General features: G+C 34.2%; 1 protein-coding gene and 1 pseudogene across 2 annotated transcripts; both read left to right on the forward strand.

Annotated features, from left to right (window-relative positions):
- Nucleotides 1–1600: 1600 nt before the first annotated feature.
- Nucleotides 1601–7706, forward strand: LOC143555961 (chaperone protein dnaJ GFA2, mitochondrial-like). Its single transcript, XM_077045415.1, has 18 exons — nucleotides 1601–1834; nucleotides 1907–2009; nucleotides 2109–2186; nucleotides 4166–4251; nucleotides 4389–4472; nucleotides 4562–4600; nucleotides 4703–4792; nucleotides 4879–4929; nucleotides 4994–5081; nucleotides 5147–5211; nucleotides 5301–5375; nucleotides 6518–6590; nucleotides 6674–6765; nucleotides 6848–6919; nucleotides 7005–7061; nucleotides 7140–7188; nucleotides 7325–7391; nucleotides 7469–7706. Exons 1-18 carry the CDS (start codon nucleotides 1769–1771, stop codon nucleotides 7572–7574), a joined length of 1341 nt encoding a protein of 446 aa, XP_076901530.1. The 5' UTR covers nucleotides 1601–1768; the 3' UTR covers nucleotides 7575–7706.
- A 2091-nt stretch (nucleotides 7707–9797) lies between these two features.
- Nucleotides 9798–22579, forward strand: LOC143555981 (callose synthase 2-like; annotated as a pseudogene). The gene is made up of 41 exons (XR_013139295.1): nucleotides 9798–9969; nucleotides 10041–10141; nucleotides 10229–10347; nucleotides 10469–10562; nucleotides 10637–10758; nucleotides 10960–11065; nucleotides 11156–11248; nucleotides 11339–11430; nucleotides 11581–11707; nucleotides 11794–11928; nucleotides 12027–12103; nucleotides 12192–12261; nucleotides 12342–12360; nucleotides 12915–13054; nucleotides 13136–13588; nucleotides 13695–13747; nucleotides 13812–13872; nucleotides 13962–14043; nucleotides 14133–14182; nucleotides 14267–14353; nucleotides 14455–14594; nucleotides 14933–15046; nucleotides 15134–15221; nucleotides 15316–15488; nucleotides 16089–16212; nucleotides 16301–16401; nucleotides 16483–16609; nucleotides 16784–16935; nucleotides 17015–17124; nucleotides 17204–17332; nucleotides 17430–17498; nucleotides 17576–17765; nucleotides 18095–18371; nucleotides 18441–18556; nucleotides 18650–18733; nucleotides 19281–19393; nucleotides 19476–19703; nucleotides 20141–20935; nucleotides 21033–21083; nucleotides 21807–21990; nucleotides 22091–22579. The product of XR_013139295.1 is annotated as a callose synthase 2-like (transcript).
- The last annotated feature ends 450 nt before the right edge of the window (nucleotides 22580–23029 follow it).

A 23029-nucleotide genomic window follows, 5' to 3' on the forward strand; every position in this document is an offset into this window, starting at 1 on the left:
CTGTACGTATATAGTAGAACAACTTGTAAAATGCAGTGCAACTTTGTCAAACATCTTATTAAAAAGGAAAAAAAAATACCGTCTCCTCCTTGTGCAAGTCTTCGGAAACACACTCCTCCTTGTGCAAGTCTTCGGAAACACACTCCTCCTTGTGCAAGTCTTCAGAAACATACTCCTCCTTGTGCAAGTCTTCGGAAACACACTGTCAATTAAAACATTAAATTATAGTTTCATAAAAGGTGATAGTGAGCAAGTGTGACATGTAGTCTTTGCAAATCTAGAACCAAATCATTTTTTTTCACATAAAGAAATATATTTTGAATCCAAATAGTTATATGAGAACCTTATCTTGCTTGCGTACTCCTTCCTTAAACCACGAACGAGCTAGAGTATGCAACGACTTTGCAGGCAACGTGGCCTACAAACATACAAAAGTAGTGACTATTCATGGCATCGATGGTGGGGCGCACTAAGGTAGTGTTGGGCCGTTGGGGTGGTGGTGGTTTGGGGACGGTTCTTTGTGGTGGTGGCAACGGTGGAATAGCTACAACAACAAGTAGTTGGTACACGGGTGGTGCTAACTTATTTGAACGCTTTTAAAGTTTTATAATAGTTGACCGTTATGACTATTTGACTAGTTTAAGTATATCCAAATTGACTTGTTGACTACTTTTAGGTGATCTAAGTAACTATGTACAATTTATATGATAGAAACTCAACTCTCTTGACTCAAGACCTACGTTGGGGTGAGCTTGGTTGGGTTTGGTACGGCGAATGCCTAAAACAAAACCATAGCCGGATACTGACTATCAAAAACTAGTAAGTGATCGTTTTGGTTAACCGAATCATCCTTTATCCAGTTATCAAAATATAAGTCGGTTTTGTTATTTGGTCAATCAAATTGATAAGCATATTCCATCACTCTCAAATTACTTTGATGGTACTCGAAATCTTTAACTGGATAATTGTAAATGATATCAATGAACAAGTATGTAAATTACATGTACGAAAAACGTCAATGAAAACGACCAAAGACATTTTATTATACAAGCATGGAACCATTACTACAGTTAAGTTGAAATGTTACAACTATTCATGAAAAAAATACATCACTTAACTGTTAGCAGTTTTTCAGTTACACTAGCAGTAACTTCTATCAGTAGAAAAAGCGTGAACAAAAACTCCTTCAGCCGTAACTTAGTTACTTTGGTATGTCAAACATAACTCAACACCCGTAGATTCGGTCTGTAAACGAACCGAAACATTGGGTGAACTGCTAGTGAACCATTCGGCGGGAAGTTCGTTTATTTAATAAATGAATGAACATAAACAAAAATTTGTGTTCGTTTTATTAAATGAACGAATATGAACACATGTTTCATTCGTTCATTTATGTTCGTAAACGTTCGTTTATGTCCGTTTATTTATGTTCCCTTACATGTTAATAGAAAATAGTTAAATGTTATCTTGAAGAGTCACCTGCTTAATAAACTTAAGCGTTCATGTTCATATCCGTTTAAAGTTAAATGAATGAACACGAAAACGTTCTTATTCGTATTTATTCGGTTCGCTTAGAGGCCTACCGCTAGCCCATTGGGTTTCTTGTTCTTCACATTAGCCACAAGTCAACACACCACCACCACCAAAAAGGAAACATGGAAAGAAACCTTGTACAACAGACCACTCACCAAGGTTTCTCTAGGGTTTAACCTTATTAACAAACAACCCTTCAAAACCAACCCAATTCACAACCATTTGACACTCCCAAATGAGTCGTTCAAACGCCATTAAACTCGTCTCAAGACTTGCCCGCAGATCTCTTTCTCACAACCCAGTAATACCCTTCTCTATATTAATATGTTATTATGTGGGTGTGTGTTGTAATTGACTAATTGTTGGTTTACAGTTGTTTAATTCGCAGTTTAGTGGTGGAAGTTATCGAAGGTTTTATTCGCCGAGGCAAATTGGGGGTTTTAGTTATTTTAATTCTTATTCTAATTATGGGAATGGTAAAGTTGTGATCTTTTTGTGGTGTTGTTAATTTATTATTTGATAATAAAGATTGATAAAGGTTTGCTTTTTATGTTGTTTTTGTTGTTGTAATGTAGTGGGGAGTTCGAGATATTGGCCCGGGTTTGGAACGGGTAAAGCCGATTGCGGGTTTATTAGATCGATTCATGGCACGGGTAAGTGGTGGTACTGTACTTAATTTGTTTGGTTTATTATAGGTTTGTTAAAAAGTTTGGGTTTTTAATAGTTAGTTAGGTTAAATATGTTTACAAACCGAACCGAGTTAATTGAATTATTTACAAGCTGAGCCAAAATCGAAAGGGTATTTTTTTTTTATTTAAAAAGTTTGGTTTTTTAAAGGTAGGTTTAATATGTTTAAGAGCCGTATTGCAAATTAGGAATTTTTTACGAGTTGAGCTGAACTGAGCGAGGGCTTGCTCGTGCTTGGCTTGTTTACAGACCGGACCGAGCTGATTGGCCCAATTACTAACCGAGTCAAAATCGGGCGAGCGTTTTATTATTGAGCATTGAGGGAGTTTTTGAGAATTACTTATATTTTTTTTACACATTAGAATATTTTTTAAGAAACAAGTTTGAAGTTGAATTTTATTTACATGAAAACAAACTTCTAGTGGCCTGAAAACTTGAAGTGAGCAAATGAAACCATGAAAGTGACGGTGTGACAAAAATCCTAAAGGGTTTAAAAAATTTGTGTGTGTAATTATATATATAAAAAGAATTAATTCAAGCCGATCTAACAGAAGCGAGTGAACCGTTGCTCGTGTTTGGCTTGTTTACAAGTCGAAACGATCCGAAATTGAACGAGCATTTTTCAAGCATATTTGGGGCGAACGTCAAGCAGTTTGGACGACCCTAGCTCTATTGCAAATTAGTCTTTATCTGCATAAAGGCAGAGCTACATAAACACCATGCCATTCAGACATCACTGATGTATGTTAGGCTGATTGGCGATTAAACGGTAGGGGTGTTCGCGGTTTTTATATCAAACCGTGAACCGAACCGTTAGTAACGGTTTTTGGTTTTTGCAAACCAAAACCAAACCGTTGACTTTTTAAACCGAACCAAACCAAACCCTTACTAACGGTTTGGTTTCACGGTTTAGTCCCGTTAGTCTTTTATGTAAGATGTCTAAATAAGATGCGGTACATATTAGTAAAGCTTTTAAAAATTTGGAGTTCTTAACAAGTTGTTATACACAATATGTCCAAACAAGCTGTTAAAGGGGTAAAAATGTTATCCACAAATTAATAAAATGCATGCTGCCCCAATTTGTAGAAAAGCAAGATTAGGTGCTAGGATTGAAAATTGTTTTTAGGTTTTAATTTAAAAAAAACTGCAGAAAGATATTAATGTATTTCGTTTATAGATCATTCAATTTTAATTTAGTTATGTCTAATAATATGTGTGTGTGTATATATATATATATATATGATATAACGTATTTAAAAGATTATATATAATCAAATTATACGGTCCAGTTTTTTACGGTTGGTTTTTGATATAAACCGTAAACCAAACCGTTCGATACGGTTTGAAGTTTTTAAAACCGACCGACTGAAAACTAAGAGAAAAAACCAACCGTGAAAGCAAACCGATGACCGGTTTGGACGGTCTCACGGTTTCGAACCGAACCATGAACACCCCTATTAAACGGGCCATATGATAGTCAAACGGGTCATATATAAAAGTCATGCGGTCCGTATGATAAAGCGAAAATGGCTGTGTGGGTCATATGATGGCCAAATCATACGAACGACTGACAAAGAAAAGACTACGATAAATGACAAAGTCATATGTCCCTCATGACCTTTTCCGACCTATCATACGACCCATATGATGCGGTGCACTGGCGCTGATCCCAATCAGGAAATCATACGGCCCCTATGATGACGTCACTTGGTGTTTGAATAGCATCACTGGTGTTTCTTTAGCAGGACCCTTTAGAATTTACTTGTACATATTGAAGATTTTAAACACTAAAAAGGGGTTAACGATATGAACTAAAATATAACTATGAAGAAGAGTGCAGAAGGATTTTCTAGTCAAAAGCTTTTGTTTGTACATTTACGTACCTCTGTCTGCGTTATCAAAATACAGATCCATTTTATTTAGTATTGATGATTTTTTTTATCAGCATTTATGGCGTCAAAAGATTATTACGATACTCTTGGAGTGAGTAAGAAGGCAACTTCTTCAGAAATCAAGAAAGCATATTATGGGGTGTGTAACTGTGTATCTTTCTTGAAACTATTATTTCTTTCCCTTTTTTCCACTGTGTTTTTTTTTGCATTGATTTTGTGCTCTTTTGTTTCTGATTTTAAATTGTTATTATAACTTTTTTTTTTTCGCATTTATAGTTAGCAAAGAAATGGCATCCGGATGCAAACAAAGATGATCCACAAGCAGAAACTAAATTTCAAGAAATTTCAAAGGCATACGAGGTCTAGTTTTTTTTCCCAATCTTTTATCGAATTACGCAATGTTAAGATTCTATCAAGAAAATATATCAATTTAGTTTTTTTTTTTCCAGGTTTTGAAAGATGAGAATACACGAGCAGAGTATGACCAGGTTCAAACTTAAAATATACATTATATGTTTTACATTACATTATTGATTATTGATTACTGTTGTTATATATATGTTTTCTTAACTTGATTAATGGTTTTATAGGTTGGTCATGAGGCTTATGAAGCTAGTGTTAATGGTGGAGGTGGGCCAGGTGACGGTCCATGGAACAATCCTTTCCAAAATTTTAGTGATGTAAGTTTTATACTCTATACTTGCTGACATGTAAACTTTTTTCCGACATGTAATTCTTTTAACTTTTCTCACTTTTTACGAATTAGATATTTGATTTCAACCCGTTTACTCAAAGCTTCGTCGGCAAGGATGTAAAGGTAGTAACTTTATATCTATTTGTTCATGCATTTGTCTCGTTATCTAATGTAAAGTTTTTAACAGACTTCTGTTGAGCTTTCGTTTATGGAGGCTGTGCAAGGATGTACCAAAAATGTGGTTTTTACTACCGAGATGTCTTGTGAGACTTGCGGTATGAAAAGTTTAGGCTCATTTTACTTGTTATATGGCAAAGAAATAAGTGTTAACTAATTGCAGGTGGATCTGGTGTTCCTCATGGAACAAAGCCTGAAACTTGTAAGCGATGTAAAGGAGCAGGCATGGTTAGTGGTTGTAAAATAATAAAATTAAATACTTAATTATTATGGTTATAAAATGGATTTTATTCTAAAAGTGTATATATCGGTCGCAGGTATTCACTCAAAATGGTCCATTTAAAGTTCAGTCCACTTGCATTCAATGTGGCGGAACTGGAAAATTTATCAAGGTAACATTTCTTACGATAATATTATATGTATATAGATTAACAAATGTTAGATCCGTAGAAAACATTACTATAGAGGGGAGGAGGGGTAGAGGACGACCTAAATTGACTTGGGACGAGAGAATTAGACATGATTTGATAGATCTAAACCTCTCCGAGGACATGTTGGAGGATAGGAATTCTTGGAGAAGTAAAATTAAAGTTAAGGATTTTTAGTAAGAAAAGAATACGTTAGGGCTTCTATTTCCCTTATTTTGGTCACACACCAGAATAGTATTTTCTTTACATATATATAGTATTAGAATTATTATTATTAAGGGTACGATTAGTATTATTAATATTTTTATATTACTGTTGAACTTTGATTTCATTTATATTGCTTCATACATATACACTTTAGAGCTGAGGGTCTCTCTGGAAGCCACCTCTCTATCCGTTGGATAGAGGTACGATGTGCTTACATCCCACCCTCCCCAGACCCTACTTATAGCTTTGCTGTTGATGGGACTTCACTGGGTATGATTGATTGATTGATTAACAAATGTTAGAGCATCTCCAATGTGAACTGGATAAATCCACATTGGAGGTGATGTTCAGTTTAAAGCATATCCACAAAACTGGATGGAAGTAAACATGATAAGTGGGCCCAATGTAATTAAGTTTTCATTTAAATATTGAAAACAATTTCAACCCCCCACTTTAATTTTTTTTAAATTAAAAAATAATTTATTTTAGTTTGTTTTACTTTCAACGGTAAAATTTTTTAATAAAAAAATATTATTGTTTATGTAATTTTAAAAAAATGTAATTTTTTTTATGTGTTTGCGTATGGTTGGTTTATTTATTGTTTATGTAATTTTAAATTTTTATTTATATGACTTTTGTAATTTGTATATTAAATTTATTTACTAGAACTTATTTTATTTTTAAATAATATAAAATAAAAAATAAGATACCTATAAAAGTATTTTAGTTTATAAAAGTATCTGAATTTATAGAAATAAAATATAGAAGTAGGTGATTATGTGGAATATAAGGGTGTTTGAAAGTGGATGAGTGGAAATCTGATGTGGCACGTTTAGTTGTTTTTTACTCATCTACCATTAGTAATGGAATTTGACTTATGAGGCTTGTTGGCTTCACAGAACTTTTGCAAGTCATGTGATGGTCTACGAGTGGTGAGAGGACAGAAAACTGTTCAATTAAACATCATGCCAGGTATGTTACCGTGAATTTTTTTTTTTTATTTTTTTTTGTATCAAGTACAAAGTTTTAAGCTATTTGGTCTTTCATATGTGCAGGAGTTGATGCAAATGAAGAGTTAAGAGTGCCGAGAAGTGGTGGAGCGGATCCCGATGGCAACCAACCGGGCGATCTTTTTGTTATTATTAAGGTAATTCGAAGTAACACTAAAATTAAATTTAATACCATTGCTTATTTTACATGGTTCATGTTTTAAATTGCAATCTTTATAGGTGCGAGAAGACCCTATTTTCCGGCGAGAAGGGGCCCACATTCATGTGAACGCTACTCTGAGTATGAGTCAGGTAATTAATACACATGTTTTGTTTTATAATGTTTATGCAGTTAAATTTTCGAGATGGTTGGTTACTTGAGTTTATTTTCGTGCAGGCAATTTTGGGAACAAACATTCAGGTCCCGACATTAACAGGAGATGTTGTTCTTAAGGTTGATTTTCGAATCTTTGTGAATAATATTTTCAAATATTTATTTTGTTAAATATCATTTTATGTTTATAATGTGCAGGTTCGTGCGGGCACACAACCAGGTTCACAAGTAGTTTTAAAGGGAAAAGGTTAGTCTCGAATTTTTATCGGTTCTTAATTCATTTTCTGGTTAAATTTGCATATTCATTAGGTGTGTGTGTGTGTATATATATATATAAAAGAGTTATTGTTTATTTTTTAATTTTTAATGTGTTTGAATCTCAGGAATTAAAACCAGGACCTCATATTCATACGGAAATCAATATGTACACTTCAACGTTAGCATCCCGACGTAAGTTTTCCATCTTTAACTAAATGGTAATATTTACTCGAGTTTTTTTTTAATCTTTTCTATTATATGATAATCAGGAAATTGACCGAAAAGCAACGTGAGCTGATTGAAGAGTTCTCCAAAAACGAAGAAATCAGCGAAGAAGATGAGAAACAGGTTGCTGCTGCTACAGGATCTAATTAGCCTGTTCCGAGCTTCACGATTGGCGGTTGAAGAATTGTTTTTGGTATAACACAGAAAGAGCTTTTTGATATGATGTATACTTATTATGATCAAGACTAGGTTCCCTAACCATTATTGTTACTAGATGTTATATTTACCTACCAAATATCTATTTTTTGTAAAACATAAGTTACCTTGTGACATATTAAATAATTACTTGATAATACAGTCGAGTCGGGTCGTGTAGCGGGTTCGAGTCAAAGTACTTCTTTGCATGATTAAGTAAAGTGTTTTTTTTTTTGCTTGTGGTTAAATTACCAAAAAAGTATAAAAATGACGTGGAAGATAGTTTGGTAGCTAGTAGGTATTCATGTGAGAAAAAAGACAAAATACAAGACATGAAAGAGGAAAGTAGTTATCTTAAGCAAATATATCAAAGATTTGATTGTGGGGTGTACTTTTTACTTACGTACTGGTCTTTACATATATAATAATATTATATTATAAAGAACTACAATATATGTAAAAACTAAAGTCTTCCTATACAATTAATCATAATAAATAATATTTTATAACACATCTCTTTCATTTATTAACCATACCAATAATTTTCTTCCAGATGATTAAGTTAAGTTAACTTGTTTACATAAAGAAGAAAATTTGTCTTGGATAATGTTTATAAATTGATTACCATTCTACTTGCAAGTAGGTATGTATGCAAACGAACCAAACATTTAGTGAATTGTTTGCTAATCGTTTGGTTGGAAGTTTGTTTATTTTCATAAACGAATAAACATGAGCACATGCTCCGTTCATTCATCTATGTTTGTAAATGTTCGTTTACTTATGTTCACTTATGTTTGTTTTTGTCTTTTTGTATGAATCATCTACATAATGTTTCATATATTTGTTCGGTTTGTTTGTGTTCCTTTACGTGTGTTCATTTATGTCCGTTTGTCTTTGTTCAAATATGTTCTTTTATGTTCATAAATTCGTTTAGATTTTTTTAATGAATGAATACAAACATGCTCAATTTTTAAACGAAAAAATATGAACATAAATATTCATTCAATTAGGTGTTCGTTTAAAGTTGAATAAATAAACACGAACGTGCCCTTCATGTTTGTTTGGTTCATGTATAAAATAATGATTTCATGCAAAAAGCTTATAAATAAGTCATTAGCACTGTACTATAACCATGTACTAAAAGTAATAATACTCATGAAACCTTTTTAACACAAAAATAAATATAAAATAAAACATAGTGTTGAATTATTTATGTACTAAGTTGCCCGCGTTTTCTTGGCGATTAAGTTCTGTTAGGTAATGCTTCTGCTTTTTCCCTCCATCTTTCTCTATGTGTTTCTTTCAACTCTTTCTTTTATCACAAAGCTCTTTTCTTGAAAGTTTTGCAATTCTTCCATTCAAATAATCATAAAAGCTACTTCACTACAATAGTATTAATTTCAGCTTCATATTATCCTGTAAGTTCACCGTCGTCTTCATCGTCTTCATCATCGTGTAATATTCTTTGTTTTAATCATTTGTTTTATGTATTATTATTATTATTATTGGTTTTTTGATTGATCAAACTCAGAATTCAGTTTTCTGGATTACTTAAGATTATCAAAACTCTTTCTTGGTACCAATTTATGGTGTAGTTAACTACCGAACCGTCCCTTAACTATATGTGGCTTGCGGTACAAGGATGGAGTCTTGATTGCATGTAAAGTTAATTAGAGGGTTATTGATAATTATCAAGTTTGGATTGATTATCTTAATGGTTTTTATTACGAGTCCTAGTTATAGTCTAAACGAGTTTATGTTTAGCTATATATATCGAGTCATGATAACGGCTGTAATCAAGTTTTGAGTTATTTTCTTGGTTAATAGAATTAGAGAGTTTATTCCAAAATTAATCGTTTTACATTTTTACTCAAATACACTTATATCAATTCACCACCGTCACCACCGTGAATTTCCCTCTAATTTGTATTATTTTCATTTAATCAATACTCCTTTGTTATCAAGGAAATTAGAAAGGATTCAGCTACAGAAAGCTAACTTTAACTTTTGATACATCAAAAAAGGTGAGACTCACTAAAGTGTAAACAAGTTCTCTTGATATTCAAACTATATTTGATTATAATATATTTGATTACAAGTACATGTAACAAATGTTTGGGATATTCTTTTAATTTGGTGCTGATATTTTTTTTTCTTAACAGAATTTAAAAAAAAACAATGGCGTGCAACCGAAGAGGGTCTGACCAGATGCGGACTCAAACTTTTAGTGGTTTGGGCATGGAGTCTATGATGGACAGTGAGGTGGTGCCTTCATCACTTGTTGAAATCGCACCTATTCTTCGTGTTGCTAATGAAGTTGAGCATGCAAATCCAAGAGTTGCCTACCTTTGTAAGTCCCATTATATTATTATGTTTATAATTCCCTTTAATGAGCAATAACATTAATATGTACACACTCAGGTCGGTTCTATGCTTTCGAGAAAGCTCACAAACTAGATCCTAAATCGAGTGGACGTGGTGTTCGTCAATTCAAGACTGCCTTACTTCAACGTCTAGAGAGGGTATGTATGTTTATGTGTACACACACACACCGAATGAATATTGAATATTAATAAGTTAACTGATCTGATGTGTTACAAACTTTATAGGAAGATGAAACAACGTTAGAAGGACGAACAAAGAGTGATGCTCGTGTAATGCAGGATTTTTATCGACATTACTTCAGGAAGTACATTCAAGCGTTACAAAAGGCTGATAAAGCTGACCGGTAATAATAATAATAATAATAATAATAATAATAATAATAATAATAATATCTCTTGTTGAGTTGTGTCTTCCTTGAAATTTTCACAATGTGTTTTCTAATTATTGAAATTTACTTGTAGTAGTACTCGGCTTACAAAAGCGTATCATACTGCGGCTGTTCTGTTTGATGTATTAAAGGCTGTTAACTTCACCGAGTCTGTAGAGGTGGCGGATGAGGTAACTAAATAGTAGAAGTTTATATTAGCGATTTTAATAACTTAAAATGAATTATGTAATTATTGTATGCTTAGATTTTGGAAGCTCACAATGAGATTGCTGAGAAGACCAAGATGTATGTTCCTTATAATATACTTCCACTTGATCCTGATAGTTCAAATCAAGCTATAATGAGATATCCAGAGGTGAGTTCCATATTTTGTTAAAATATTTTATATAAATATTTTGGATATAATATATCTTTTGGACACGCACACGTATATATGTATAGGTCAACGTGTACAAATAACGCGTTTAGCCTGACTCGCATATTTTATCAATACTAGTTTTTATCAATGGTAGATGACTATATTCATATTACATACTAACATTGTTAAAACTTGTATATTCAAGTTACGGTTTCTGCACTCCGTAACACTAGGGGACTTCCATGGCCCGAAGGCTACAAAAAGAAAGCACATGATGACATACTTGACTGGCTGCAAGTAATCTTCGGTTTTCAGGTTAGCCGTTTGGTGGCTTACTAGGAATTGGTATATAACATTATAATATATCATGATAAATTATTAATGCGACTTGTTTTTGCTTCATAGAAAGATAATGTCTCGAATCAACGAGAGCACTTAATCTTGTTGCTTGCAAATGTTTACATTCGCCAGTTTCCGAATCCTGACCAACAACCTAAGGTATCATAATACTTTACATGTGGTCTAAGATAATAATGTACCTATATTAATATTGCTTATGGTGTTTTCTCATATTGTTCTTTCAAAAAGCTGGAGGATTCCGCGGTTACTGAAGTTATGAAGAAACTTTTTAAAAACTACAAGAAGTGGTGCAAATATTTGGGTCGCAAAAGTAGTCTTTGGTAAGTAAAGCCTTCCTTGAGGTTCTTTAATTTATGGTTAGTATCCGATAGCTATTATCTTAAAACTGTTTTCGAGTGTGTAGTATAAAGGTATAAAATCATATCTATCGACTAACTAACAATGTGTTACCGCCGTCATCCATTTTACAGGTTGCCAATTGTTCAAAAAGAAGTGCAACAAAGAAAGTTGTTGTACATGGGTCTATATCTTCTCATATGGGGTGAAGCAGCAAACTTGAGATTCATGCCGGAATGCCTTTGCTATATCTATCATAACGTATGCATCACAGTATATACTTATACGTAATCAATTTTACGTTCATGTTCACTTTGAAAGTTTTCCGCTATCTCCTTGTTCCACAGATGGCAACTGAAGTATATAGTATTTTGGCTGGTAGTGTCAGTCCCAACGGTGAGACTATAAAACCTGCATATGGAGGTGGAAAAGAGGCATTCTTGTGGAAAGTTGTGTATCCTATCTACAAAACAATAGCAAAGGTGTGGTATAACCGTATACATATATGGAACATGTTTGCAGCTTATGTATTTGTGTGTTCGGTTTCAAACGCATGTGTTTTCGTTATTTTCATGTTCAGGAAGCTGAAAGAAGCAAAGGGGGGAAGGCAAAACATTCTCAATGGAGAAACTATGATGACCTAAATGAATTCTTTTGGTATCGTGCTTTCTGTTCACGTATCGTTTAATGGTAAATCAAGTATTCAACCCGATATATATTTATTGGTATGTACAAATATTTGTAGGTCACCCGATTGCTTTCGTCTGGGTTGGCCAATGCGTAAGGATCCTACTTTCTTTTGCCCAGAAGATGATGTAAGTATTGAGTTAACTTAATTAACCACATATTTGTGTCACTAGTCAGAGACTAAATATATTAAATGCTTTTAATTCAGGATGAAAAATCTGCGACTCGTGAAAAACCTGCCGTAAATGATGTAAGTATTGTACCTGCTACATCAAGTTTTCATATAATCTACACACAACTTAGTATCAAGACAAGTTAGCCATATATGTCGGTACTAAATACCATCATCATTGTACTTAGTAATCACACCATAGCAAAGTTATGGTAGGGTCTGAGGAGGGTAATATATAGACAACCTTGCCTCTACCCCGTAGGAATAGAGAGACTGTTTCCGGTGAGATCCACGGCTCGTTAGTAGTTTTGCATCAAGCCTTGGACATAAGGCACATAACACTCAACCATTGGGACACCGGTTGATTAGTGCATGCATTCTTGTCTTTCGGCCATCATCATCACCACATGATGCCTGATTAACCTTCCACCACTTATTTTCACGAAATTAGTAGAATAACGTCAAAATTAGTGCAATTTCACTTTTGCCCACTAGAGGGGCTACACATATATACACTAATTAGCAGGGCGCGTTTGTACTAAATATATCACATGCTTTTATTCCAGGATATTGAATCTAATACTGGTGATACCGGTGATACTGGTAAAGGTGAAGAACAAGCTACTAGTGAAAAACCTACTAAAAACGATCACCCCGTACGAAAAATCAATTTTGTTGAAACGGATTCATACTGGCATATCTTTAGGAGCTTCGATAGAATGTGGAGCTTTTTTATCTTGTGTTTACAGGTAATTAATTATCTTGATTCTCTTCTTTCATATTGCATGACTTATGCTTCGTTTTATTAACTTGACTCTTCCGTTCTTAAGGCGATGATTATAATAGCATGGAATGGGTCCGGTCCATTAAGTTCCGTCTTTGATGGAGTTGTATTCAAGAAAGTGTTGAGCATCTTCATAACAGCCGCGGTTTTAAAACTTGCACAAGCTGTCCTTGACGTAGCTATGATGTGGAAAGCAAGGTTCGGCATGTCATTTAATGTGAAACTTCGATATATTCTGAAGGCGCTTTCTGCGGCAGCTTGGGTGATTGTTTTACCGACAACATATTCGTATAGTTGGAAGCACCCTTCAGGTTTTGAGGAGACCATTAAGAACTGGTTCGGTAATGGACCAAGTTCACCTTCTGTTTATATTATAGCAGTTGTTATTTACTTGTCTCCAAATATCCTTTCTGGATTATTGTTTCTCCTACCGTTTATACGTCGCAATCTAGAGCGATCAGATTACAAAATTGTGCAGTTCGTGATGTGGTGGTCTCAGGTACAACAATATTATTCCTTTCTATTCTTCACAATAACACATATTAAGCCTACAAATTTCATATTCAATGAATTTCAATGAATCATAATGTCAATAAAATTTGCAGCTTCCGCTCTACGTTGGGAGGGGAATGCACGAAGATCTGCTCTCCCTTATCAAGTATGACTTCCGTATTAACTACAACGTCGCGCCTTGATTTATGTTATACGATTTCTCATTTTAGGTACACGGTATTCTGGGTACTCCTCATAATGGCAAAGTTGGCTTTCAGTTACTACTTGGAGGTGCCTCTTTTTATCCTCGTCGTTCACTTGTGAAACATAATTAATAGTTTAATACTAATTCTGATTTCAATGAGGATTACATGTTGCAGATACAGCCTCTAGTGGCCCCAACGAAAGCAATTATGAGACTTCGCATAAGACGTTACGAATGGCACGAGTTCTTCCCTCCAGGTAATCAAGTTTTAGAACCCCTATATGATATATATTTATGGATATATACCGCTTAATTCATATATTGTTCTTGGTTTATTTATTTTCAGCTAACAGCAATATTGGTATTGTGATTACACTCTGGTCTCCTATCATTCTAGTATGTTAATAATATCATAGTACTATCCTATTTATACTTTTTGCAAAAACTTGCTTTCTAAAGTGACTTTTCTAATCTTTACAGGTCTACTTCATGGATACTCAGATATGGTATGCCATATTTTCGACAATATTTGGTGGTATATACGGTGCATTTCGACGTCTTGGAGAGGTTAATGATCCAAAATGCATTGTTTACAATTTTGTTTATATATACTTACTACTTTTCTAGTTTTTGCATAGTATTGGCATTTACTCGCTTTGTTTCTTTAGATTCGAACTTTAGGTATGTTGAGAAGCCGATTTCAATAACTTCCGGGTGCATTTAATGACTGCTTGATTCCAGCTGAAAATAATGAAAGCGTTAAGAAAGAAAACGACGACACTCTAGCCCGTATATTGGATAAGGTTTCGTTTTCTTTGCTCTTTGGCTCCTTTTAGGGTAATAACATTTTACAGTATTACACTAGAGTTTGTTAGTTTCGGGACGCTTAAATGATGGCTTAGGTATATGTAACATTTATTATGCATTTTGAAACTGCCTTGATCATACAATAAACATTCTGGTTCCAAAAACTCTCTCAATCTCCATACTGATTCTTTCACTCAATCTGAGTTTTATCCGGTCAGAACATCTGGGAACCAACAAATAGTTTTGATCTGAAAGTGTTTCACGAATCTCAAATTTCCTAAGATATACGATTGCAGAAATCCCCAACATTATCTATCCTTAAATATATTCCCAACCGAGTTTGATTTTTTGGTATTTACTTCAGGAACGAACCAAAAAAGTATCGACGGCAAGGTTTGCTCAATTGTGGAATAAAATTATCACATGTTTCAGGGAGGAAGATTTGATAAGCAATAGATACTTTGGACATGATTACATACATGTAATTAATTTTAACCTTCTTTCACTCGGATCGATTTGTACATAATATTTTTATGTTATCAGGGAAAAGGACCATTTACTCATGCCACACTGGGCTGATTTTGACTTGAATCTTGTTCAATGGCCTCCGTTTTTACTCGCTAGCAAGGTTTAATACTTACCGAATAACTTTCTTTCATGAACATTGAGGATAATGGATATATGATTGTATATGTGCTGACTTTGCAACATGCAATTTGCAGCTTCCAATAGCCTTTGACATGGCAAGGGACAGCAAGGCAAAAGACCGCGACCGTCAACGAGAACTGCAAAAGAGACTAAATGCAGACATTTATATGCTCTTCGCCGTACAGGAATGCTATGCTTCATGCAAAAATATTTTAAACTTTCTTGTCCGAGGGGAACGTGAAAAGGCGTACGTAAATCATCATTCAATGTAAATAGGCATGTAAACGAACCGAACGAAAATGAACAAAGGCATGTTCGCGTTCTTTTGTTTGAACTTTAAATGAACATGAACATGAACACGAACAGTTAAGCGAACAGATATTTGTGTTCATGTTCGTTTATTATATGAACATGTTCATGCTCGTTTGTTTAAGATCTAAACGAACACTTCACGAACATAATTGAACAAAAATACAAGAACATAAATGAATGTATATGAACAAATGTAATTGAACACAAACAAACATAAACAAACATAAAGGAACATAAAGGAACAAATATAAAACATTAACTAGATGACTCATACACATAGTAAATAATTATTTTCTATTAATATGTAAACGAACATAAATAAACGGACATAAAGGAACGTTCACGAACATAACGAACGAAAGACGTGTTCATGTTCGTTCGTTTAATTGTACGGACACAATTTTTTTGTTCATTATTGTTCGTTTATTAAATAAACGAACATAAACGAACTTCCCTCCGAACGTTCGGTTCGTTTACAGGCCTAAATGTAAATGTTTATTAACTTAATTGTTATGATGTGTTGGTGTATTTGCAGTGTCATTACTGAGATTTTTGAAAAAGTTGATTATCACATAAAGGAGGGAGATCTTGTAAATGTGTTGGATACGAGTGCACTTCCTAGTCTCACTGATCATTTCATTCAGCTTATCGAGTTTTTGGTCGAATACTCGAATACTACTTTGTTTTCCTTATATTCTCTTAAAGTTTCCAATAATATTAAACTGTAATTGAAACGTTTGCTTCCAGAAACGGAATGAAGCAAGTGACAAGGATGACATTGTAATCGTGCTACTTAACATGCTCGAGGTGGTCAAAAGAGACATATTAAACGAGCCAGTTGATTCTAGGTAAAATGAAATGGCCAACGACGGTTTTTAAGTCTCTTCCGTTTATTTAACTTTAATTGAATTCTTTCCTTTGTCATATAGCATGTTGGAGTTGAGTCATGGTGGATCTTATGCAGTTCGTGAAGCGATAGCGCCACAAAATAAAGATTATTTTTTTGCGGAACTTAATTTTCCTGTTACTATTGAGACAGAAACTTGGAAAGAGAAAGTAAGTTTATAAACTTAATTCTTAAAGGGGTGGCGGCGCAGCTTGTTGCGTGCTTATCCACCTCTCTATTGTAGTTGGATCATTTTATTTAATATATGAAGATCATTATTCTTAAGCAATGTAGTTAGCAATTTAAATGATTTCAAAGGCTCATCATCTTGTCGTTGATTCTAGATTAATAGGCTTCATCTCTTGCTTACCGAAAAAGAATCTGCAATGGATGTACCATCAAACTTGGAAGCCAGAAGGCGTATCTCGTTCTTTTCAAACTCGTTGTTTATGGACATGCCTGCGGCACCCAAAGTTAGAAATATGATATCTTTCTCGTAAGTTTCATTAGCCGGTATTACAACGAAAGTCTAGAAATTAATCTTCTATTATTACATGTTACCTTCATCTTTTAAGGGTCTTGACTCCTTACTACAATGAAGATGTGCTTTTTTCTACGGATAATTTGGAAAGGCCAAATGAAGATGAAGTTTCGATCCTTTATTACCTAAAGAAAATTTTCCCCGGTCAGTTTGTTTTCGTACTTTTTAATTCCACTTTGATGTTAAAATACGTGTTCCGTTAAACCATGTAAATATTTTTCAGATGAATGGAACAATTTTATAGAGAGGGTGGGACATAACAATGAAGAAGAACAGAAAGCTGCAGGTCCGGAATCTGAAGAAGAACTTCGCCTTTGGGTGTCGTATAGAGGCCAAACTCTTACCAAGACCGGTACCTGAATTGTTATTAATTTATAATTAGAGCTAAACTTGCATAATTAACTTTTGTATTCTGATAATAATATGACTCCTCATTAAACATAAATTAGTACGAGGCATGATGTATTATCGGCAAGCGTTGGAACTTCAGGCTTTCCTTGACATGGCAAAGGACGACGGTACATAATAATATTACTAACGATTTTAATAATTGATAGTTTGCTCATGGTATTTGAAAATGTAATGCATATTGCAGAGTTAATGAAAGGATACAAGGCTGCTGATTCTACCACAGAAGAATATTTGAAGAATGAAAGATCACTATTGGCACAGTGTCAAGCGGTCGCAGATATGAAGTTCACGTACGTCGTCTCGTGTCAACAATATGGCATCCAGAAAAGATCAAACGACGCTCGTGCTCATGACATTTTGAGGCTTATGACAAAGTAAGACTTTCAAGTTGATGCAGTTTCGGAAGCATTCAATGGCTCAAGACACTCATGATTAACAAAGATGAATAAACGAACCAAAGGTTCAAAGAACAATGTTCTTATAATATCAAACTTAATCAAAAACTCCATAAACAATAAACCATTGATCTCAACTTATAGGTGAGAATCATAGTTAAACTAGGAAACCAAATAAGATAAAATAGGAAATTCAAATAAATATAAAAATAAAAGATATCGGAGATAATCCTGCATCACAAGTTATCACTTTACGTTACGACACGCTAAGCATTTCTTTTTTTTTTCTATTTTCTACCCATCCGTAGGTATCCTTCTATTCGTGTTGCGTATATTGATGAGGTGGAAGAACCTAGATATGATGAGTCGGAGAAGGTGATTGATAATATGTCTTACTATTCAGTTCTTGTGAAAGCTATGCCAATGTCTGCAGATGCATCAGACCGCGATCAAAATTTAGATCAGGTTATATACCGTATAAAACTTCCCGGGCCCCCCATGTTGGGTGAGGGAAAACCAGAGAATCAAAATCATGCCTTAATTTTCACACGCGGAGAAGGCCTGCAAACAATAGACATGAACCAGGTACTCTTAATTTCTGCTTAAAATTTATATGAGCAAGATTTATAATTATTTTTTAACTTTATCTCGAAGGACAACTACATGGAAGAAGCCTTTAAAATGAGGAATTTGCTTCAAGAGTTTCTTATCAAACACGGTGTTCGAACTCCAACCATACTCGGACTTAGGGAGCATATATTCACCGGCAGGTGAATATGCATTTCTTTTGTATCATATATCATATTCATTTCTCTATTTGGTGAACATTAATTTTATGTTTATATGTTATTTGTGCCTTTCAGTGTTTCTTCTCTTGCATGGTTCATGTCTAACCAGGAGACTAGTTTTGTAACTATCGGACAAAGATTGTTGGCTAACCCGTTAAAGTAAGTTTGATGCAGCGTACTAATAGAGAACGAAGGCAAATCACGTTGATTCTACGAATACCCGTGATGATCCTTCCCCAAACCCCTATATTCGACCCAAAAGTCAGGAATTTGACAAACACTGGTTTTTTTATTCAATAATTGGTCAATGATCAGTCACATGCATTCATAACATATTAATAGAGAAACCAAAATAGGTTTGGGCCAACACAAACAACCAAAGGCTCAACAACAGCCCAAAACAAAACCCGAAAACTAGACGAAAAACACAAAAGTGGCCCAAAAGTGTATCTAGAAGCCTTATTTCAGAAAAATAAACGGGTTACCACAACGTGGCCCACGTTCCAACGGTCGTTTTGACTGGTAGCACGCCTGAAACAGAGGCCCGTAGCCCAAGTTAAGCCCATTTTCGTGCAGCACCTCTGGAAGCGCGATCGTGGGCCTCCAGAAACATCATGGCCCGGTTTTCTACACTTGGGCCCACATCAAAGTTTTTATATTTTTAGATACATAATATATATTTGCTAAAATCATTCTAATAATTCAGGGTCAGATTTCACTATGGGCATCCGGATGTTTTCGAAAGACTATTTCACTTGACCCGAGGGGGTATCAGCAAGGCGTCAAAAACTATTAACTTGAGTGAAGACATATTTGCAGGCATAGTTTTGTGGTTGAAGCTTTTTTTTGTGTTTTTATTCACTTTAAACGATATAGTTCACGATTACCAAATTTCTTTCAGGTTTTAACTCTACATTGCGCGGAGGAAACATTACTCATCATATACATACAAGTTGGAAAAGGAAGAGATGTGGGCCTCAACCAGATATCATTGTTTGAGGCAAAGATAGCCAACGGAAATGGAGCGCAAACAATGAGCCGTGATATGTATAGGCTTGGACACCGATTTGATTTATTCCGCATGCTCTCGTGCTATTTCACTACTGTTGGATTCTACTTCAACACATTGGCAACTAATTTGCTAATTAATATGTTAATATTGGATGAGTTTCATTACAGAACTCTTAAATTATTTAAGAATTTGAAGAAACTCTTGAAAACTAACGCTTTTTATAAAATTTATATATATATATATATATATATATACATATATATATATATATATATATATATACGATTACAGTTTTGAAAAATTAGTTTTTATACGTATATATGTTTTTTTTACACATGTAAATTTGTTAGTACATAAATTTTACACATATGTAAACTTGTGATTAATATATGTAATACAAATTTTTTATATAAAATTTGATAAAACTATTCTTAGATATTGTTAATATATAAAAAAAATTTAAAAAAATGTTTGGTTGGTAAGAGTCCCGAAGAGTTCTTAAATTTTTTAGAGTTCTTAAATGATACACTATCTGATACTGTTTCATGTGGTAGCTGACTGTGCTTATAGTATACGTGTTCTTATACGGTCGACTGTATCTTGTACCAAGCGGGCTCGAGAGAGAGTTGACTACAAATAAAGCGATCATGAAAAACAACCCGTTGCAAGTGGCACTTGCGTCTCAATCCTTTGTTCAAATCGGCTTTCTTATGGCGCTTCCGATGATAATGGAAATAGGCCTAGAAAGAGGGTTCAGAAGTGCGTTTACCGACTTTGTGTTGATGCAACTACAATTAGCTTCCGTGTTCTTCACTTTTTCTCTTGGTACGAAAACACATTATTACGGTAGAACTTTGCTTCATGGGGGCGCACAATACCAAGCCACATGTCGTGGGTTTGTTGTGTTTCATGCCAAGTTTGCGGAAAACTACAGGCTATATTCGCGTAGTCATTTCGTTAAAGGAATTGAGCTTTTTATATTACTTGTTGTGTATGAGATATTTGGTGAGTCTTATAGAATTTCACTAGCATATGTTTTGATTACAATATCGATGTGGTTCATGGTGGGAACATGGCTTTTCGCTCCGTTTCTTTTTAATCCGTCGGGGTTTGAATGGCCGAAGATCGTTGATGATTGGACGGATTGGAGCAAGTGGATAAGTAACCAAGGTGAGATTGGTGTGTCTGCTAATAAAAGCTGGGAATCATGGTGGGAAACAAATCAAGAACATCTTCTTTCGTCGGGTATAAGGGGTACGGTTATGGAGATTTTGTTGGCGTTTCGGTTCTTTATTTATCAGTTTGGACTTGTGTATCATCTCAACATCACAAACAGCAAAAGTTTTCTGGTATTTAGTATATATATATTATATACATTGTTATAGATATAAAACATATAAATGAGTTTGCATAAACTAATAGTGTTGATATGTTTCTTGATTGCAGGTTTATGGAATATCATGGCTTGTGATCTTTGCAGGACTACTTGTAATGAAGGTTGATTCAAAATGAAACTGATTTTTAATTAATTTAACACTTGGTAGTTGATAGTTAATAATAGGGGTGTGCACAAAACCGAAAAAACTGATAAAACCAAAAAAAAAAAAACTGAACCTAAAAACCCAAACCGAATTAGAAACCGACGGTTCGGATTTTGAACTTTAGCAATAACCAAAATATTGGTTTTGGTTCGGTTTTGTATTTTGTTAAGAATCGAAAAAACCGAACCAAACCGAAATGACCAAAAAAATCAAAGTAACCATAATATGTTAACCGTAGCCATTAAAACAAAATCTACCGACAAGTGACGACCATTTATTAAGTTTAAACATATGGTTAATAACAACTATATTTTGTTGATGCATATGGTTAATAACTAATAATACTGGTACTTTTAGTTTTGATTTTGATTTTTGATTTTAAATATATCTTTTATTAGCTTTTAATATTTGAAGCTCAAATATTCAATATTATATTAATCATTAGTTTAAAGAAAAAAAAATATAATGCACAATTTCAATATTTTGGATCAATTTTTTTTTCCCAAAAATGTTTTGGCTCGATTAGCAAAACCAAAAAAACCGCATCCAAAACCGAACGATTTTAAAAAATCATAAAACCGAAAGTTTGGTTTTTGGTTCGGTCTTAGTCAAAAACCGCACCGAACCGCACCACACACACTCCTAGTTAATAACTATGATTTGCATATTATGTTTTCAGGGGGTGTCATATTGTAAAAAATCTCTTAGCAATGACTACCAGCTTGCGTTCCGGTTGATTAAAGGATTAGTCTCTCACTTTTCTTTCAATCTTGACTACCATAATCGCACAGCCTCATATGACCGTAAAGGATATAATAGTATGCCTCCTCGCTTTAATGCCGACTGGTTGGGGAATGCTTCAGGTGAGCGAGCCTATTTACGATATTAAGTTACTTATATCATCATTTTTTATGAAGGTTGTAATATTGGTTTGATATGTTTGGTTGATGACTGATGTATTAGATTGCGCAAGCTCTAAGGCCATTTCTGAGACAGTCTGGATTCTGGTCATCGGTTAAAACGCTAGCGCAATATTATGAAATGATAATAGGTTTGCTCCTATTCACGCCAGTTGCAATTTTGGCTTGGTTCCCATTCGTGTCAGAATTCCAAACACGAATGCTGTTCAACCAAGCATTTAGCAGAGGTCTGCAAATGTCTCGTATTCTTGGTGTCGGCCCAAAGAAAGACAAGTCTGCCCGCAACAAGGAGTGAGTTTCGATCATATTCTAGGGCGATAACATTGTGTATGTATGCAAGCAAGAGTATTAAGTTTATAGTTTTGTATAAATTTTCGTAACTAGATTGAGACATGTATACTGGTAAAATCATAATATATTGACATATTGTCACATCTTCTACTTCTTTTTGAACTAGACATATAATAGACACCAAGAAGGCATTAAGTTACTAGATTGCAGACTATGCTAGCGGAAACGACAAAGCGACAAAGAGACAAATATAACAAAACTCTATATAGCTTATAATCTTATATATAATGGTATTCTTTATCCAAAACAACCTATGCTAATAATCTATAATTACATAGTTTGGTGCTGCAAAGAAGCCCACCCATCTGTATTCTGTATTCGGTAGCAGATTCGTTCCATCAATAGGTATGCAATGGTGAGGCAAACCTACACAACAATGGTAAGATCAGGTGTTATCGATCAATAACGCGTAAATATGCCTTGTATAAGAACACAATACACGATGCATATTTTAAACATATTCAATTTGCTAAATATTAACTGAAGCATAGTTATCATATGCGTTACGCGCACTCAAGGCGCAAAAAAAGCGAGGGCTAGAGAAAAAATAAGCGCACTTAAATAAAAATTAAAAATATATTTTGTATATGAAAAATTATACTATTCTTCCAATAAAATAAACAAAAACTAT

The sequence above is a fragment of the Bidens hawaiensis genome, unplaced genomic scaffold (assembly GCF_021521415.1).
Source record: "Bidens hawaiensis isolate Kalapana, Puna unplaced genomic scaffold, B.hawaiensis_p1.1 tig00018422_1, whole genome shotgun sequence".
Taxonomy (NCBI): Eukaryota; Viridiplantae; Streptophyta; class Magnoliopsida; order Asterales; family Asteraceae; genus Bidens; species Bidens hawaiensis.